Source organism: Micromesistius poutassou (assembly GCF_964030765.1).
Source record: "Micromesistius poutassou genome assembly, chromosome: 9".
NCBI lineage: Eukaryota > Metazoa > Chordata > Actinopteri > Gadiformes > Gadidae > Micromesistius > Micromesistius poutassou.
The window spans coordinates 15,665,553-15,668,901 of NC_140279.1; the positions used below are offsets into that span (position 1 = coordinate 15,665,553).

General features: G+C 45.8%; 1 protein-coding gene across 1 annotated transcript; it reads right to left on the minus strand.

Moving 5' to 3' along the window:
* Positions 1 to 2,318: 2,318 nt before the first annotated feature.
* LOC311353471 (uncharacterized protein) lies at positions 2,319 to 3,103 on the minus strand (the record flags this gene model as incomplete). Its single annotated transcript, XM_084473381.1, has 2 exons — positions 2,319 to 2,533; positions 2,917 to 3,103. The coding sequence occupies 2 exons, from the start codon at positions 3,101 to 3,103 to the stop codon at positions 2,319 to 2,321; spliced, it is 402 nt and encodes a 133-aa protein (XP_084329507.1).
* Between the last annotated feature and the right edge of the window lie 246 nt (positions 3,104 to 3,349).

The window sequence follows — 3,349 nt, forward strand, 5'->3', positions numbered from 1 at the left end:
GGATAGTTTAATTGTATTGTGATTTGGATGCTTGTTATTTAAGTGGATCGAAGGAACACATATCTGCAGTAGGCTTTCAAGCCAATAGCAAACCCTGTACATTATATTTGAGTACCGTGAATCATCAATCAATCATCAACCCTGTAGCTCGTCAGACAGGTTTACGGATTAAGAAGACAAATTCACTGTGACAGATGGATACTTAAACATTTACAATTAACTATTTGGCAGGCCGTTTCATCCAGAGAAGCGAGCAGATACATGTAGCCTACAGATACATGCCATTAGGGTTCGGTCACACAACCGCTCAGGACAAAACTAGGCTGGAAAGAGTAGTAGGCAGAGCTTCAAAAATCATAGGCTGCAGTCTCCCTTCACTTTCTTCACTCTTCTCCACCAGAATAATTAGGAAGGCAAAAAACATCATAGCAGATCACTCTCACCCTGCTCACGTCCTCTTTAATCTCCTTCCATCTGGAAGAAGATATAGGAGCATTAAGACCTCCACATCACGTTTCAGAGACAGCACCTACCCTCTGGCTATCAGACATCTGAACTTGCACTAAAGATATGTTAACAGCACTTTAACAACTGTATGCACTATGCACTTTCTCTGTCAACTGTTTTACTGTCTGGCGGGTATGGTCTGCAGTACTACTGTCTGCTGGGATTGTTTATTGTTTGTTGTACATTGTCTGTTCTGTACTTATGTTGTCTGTCCTTCATGTTTGGCTGTCTGAGAGTTGTACCAAGACAACTTGTTGACATGGCAATAAATATATTGAATCTTGAATCTTGAATCTTGAATCAAAGAACCAAGACGTTGATACATTCAATGAACCGAAACGTGAACTTTGACATCCTTCACCAAGGCACCAATGTTCCACGGGTATTTTTTAAACGAGCAAGCATGGAGTAAACTAGTAGCCTAAAGCTCCCGCTAGTGATCAGCACAACATGTGACCGCCTGTGAGACCAGCGGATCTAAACAAGGAGCGGTCACACTCGTCCTCATCCAAACCCCCGGGTAGGAGAATCACACGTTCAGCTGACTGCTGACTCACCGCTGGGTGAGAGAGAGAGGGGGGGGGGGGGGGGGGGGGGGGTGTTTAAGTTATTTCATTTGTCAAGTGCACAACATAACAGGCAAAGCAGTCATAGCTGGCGATGTAATGTTTGTATCCCAAGCTCTCCATGACAATGCAAAAAAATAAAAAATAAATTGTGTAAGAAGATAAGAGTAAAAAGAGTAACAATGTACAGTGCAATTAAGAACAAAAAAATGTTTAAATAAAACTAGAATATATATACAGTATATATAAATATGTATGTGCAGTTATATATATATATATATATATATATATATATATATATATATATATATACAGTATATAAAGTGTCTCAGTCAGTAACTGTGTAGTGCAGTTCAGTGTGCAGTAGTGTATGCTTGTGTGAGGAGAGAGATGGCGAGAGATGGAGAGAAATAGAGAGAGATGGACAGAGAACGAGAAAGAGGTAGAGACAGGGAGACAGAGCAAAGGAAGATTGAATAATGGACCAATAACAAGAAAAGGTGTAAATGTTTTGAATATAATGGCTGACAAAATAATTTGTTTGGACTACTTGACAAATTTGTGCTAGTTTATAAAAACATGAAAATGATCACAGGATTCTTGTTTGTTACTCATTTATGTACGTTTATTATTTAAGTTAATTTACAATATATCGTTATTCAGTTTGCTAACAGGCGCTGGGGATATCGTCCCCAACTGAAAGTCTACGAATCAATCATCACCCATCGACACCACAATTTGCAACAAACCCAACCTTTACCCATACTTTGTAATACACCGTTGGGGAACGTTATCCAAGAGACAATCACTGGTAAATAAACCTAACATAATACAATTTTAAAAAGAACGCTAACCAAACCTATTCCAATGAATCTAGAACACACAAGCACTTTTAAACAGTCCACCACACAAGACTTAAGAGTCAAAGCCCAATGAAAAAAAAATGCATCAAAACAACGCAACAAGCCAGCCTGGAGCCGCATCACGGAAGGGGGTATTTATAGCACGCCGGGGAACAACATACAGTGCGACTCTTTGTTTTGACGCTGTCTTGCCGCTCCGGGTGTGACGACGTGCCCATGGTGAAGGGTGGTGGGGGAACCCAGGGGGACCAGGGGAGGAGATGCGATATATCGTGTCCGAAGTGACAACAATGTCCCGCCGGAACGAAGCGCGTACTCAAAGAGAAAAACATAAAACACGGACAGGTGTTTGAGGAGGGCGGCGGCGGGGAACGCGCGCGGTTCACCTGAGCCCCGCGGCCAGCTTCTCCATGGCCACCTTGCGCTCCTCGGCCTTCTGCTGGGAGCGGCGCAGCTTGTTGCGCAGCTCCTGCAGGTGGTCCAGCGTGCCCACCAGCTCCACCTTCACCGTCTTCATCTCGCTCTCCAGCATCTGCGTGTGGTGCAGCGAGTTACGCCGGAATCGCCGGCTGGACCGCACGCGCTCTTCCAGGTCCTCTGAGGTGACGAGACATGAGACGTGACAGGACATAGCCGTGAGATTAGCGACATGAGATGACATTGATCTCACTGGGGGTTTATCATTGAACTCGTGTTCTAACACGATAAACACCGTCCTGGTGGGTACAGACTATAAACACTATTAACTGAGTGTGAACCCATATTCTCCCAGTATAACACTATAAACCCAGGGTGTATGAGTGGAGGTATACAGACCCATGTTCTCTATAAACCCAGGAACCCAGGGTGAGTGGAGATACAGACCCATGTTCTCACACTATAACCCTATAAACCCAGGGGTGTATGAGTGGAGGCACACACCCATGTTCTCACACTATAACCCTATAAACCCTGCAGGGTGTAAGAGTGGAGGTACAGACCCATGTTCTCCTCGTAGTTCCTGGTCTCTGAGCTGCTCTCCGCCTTCTTCTCAAACATGTCCTTGGTCTGCTGCAGCATCTTCTCCATCTTCCCCAGCTCGGCCGCCTTGGTGTCGCTGTCCCGCCGCATCTTCAGCCGATCCTGCTCCCGATCCGTCAGCTCCCCCAGACGACCCTTGCTGCTCATCTCCCCGGCTGGACGCGCTGCCAGACAACCAACCCACGACCAGACCCCCCTTCTCTCACGACCCCCCGACAACGTAAGCGCAGCCGCCCCTGGCAGACAAAAGCCAAGCAGGTCCACAGGGCAAAAGCAACACCTGGTGGTGGATCTTCAAGCGTAGAGTGGTAGAGTTTAAAGGTATTAAGAGCGCATTAGGTGGAGATGGTTTTGGAAAGGATGTCTGCGCGAGCTCCGTGGCGATGTGTGTTG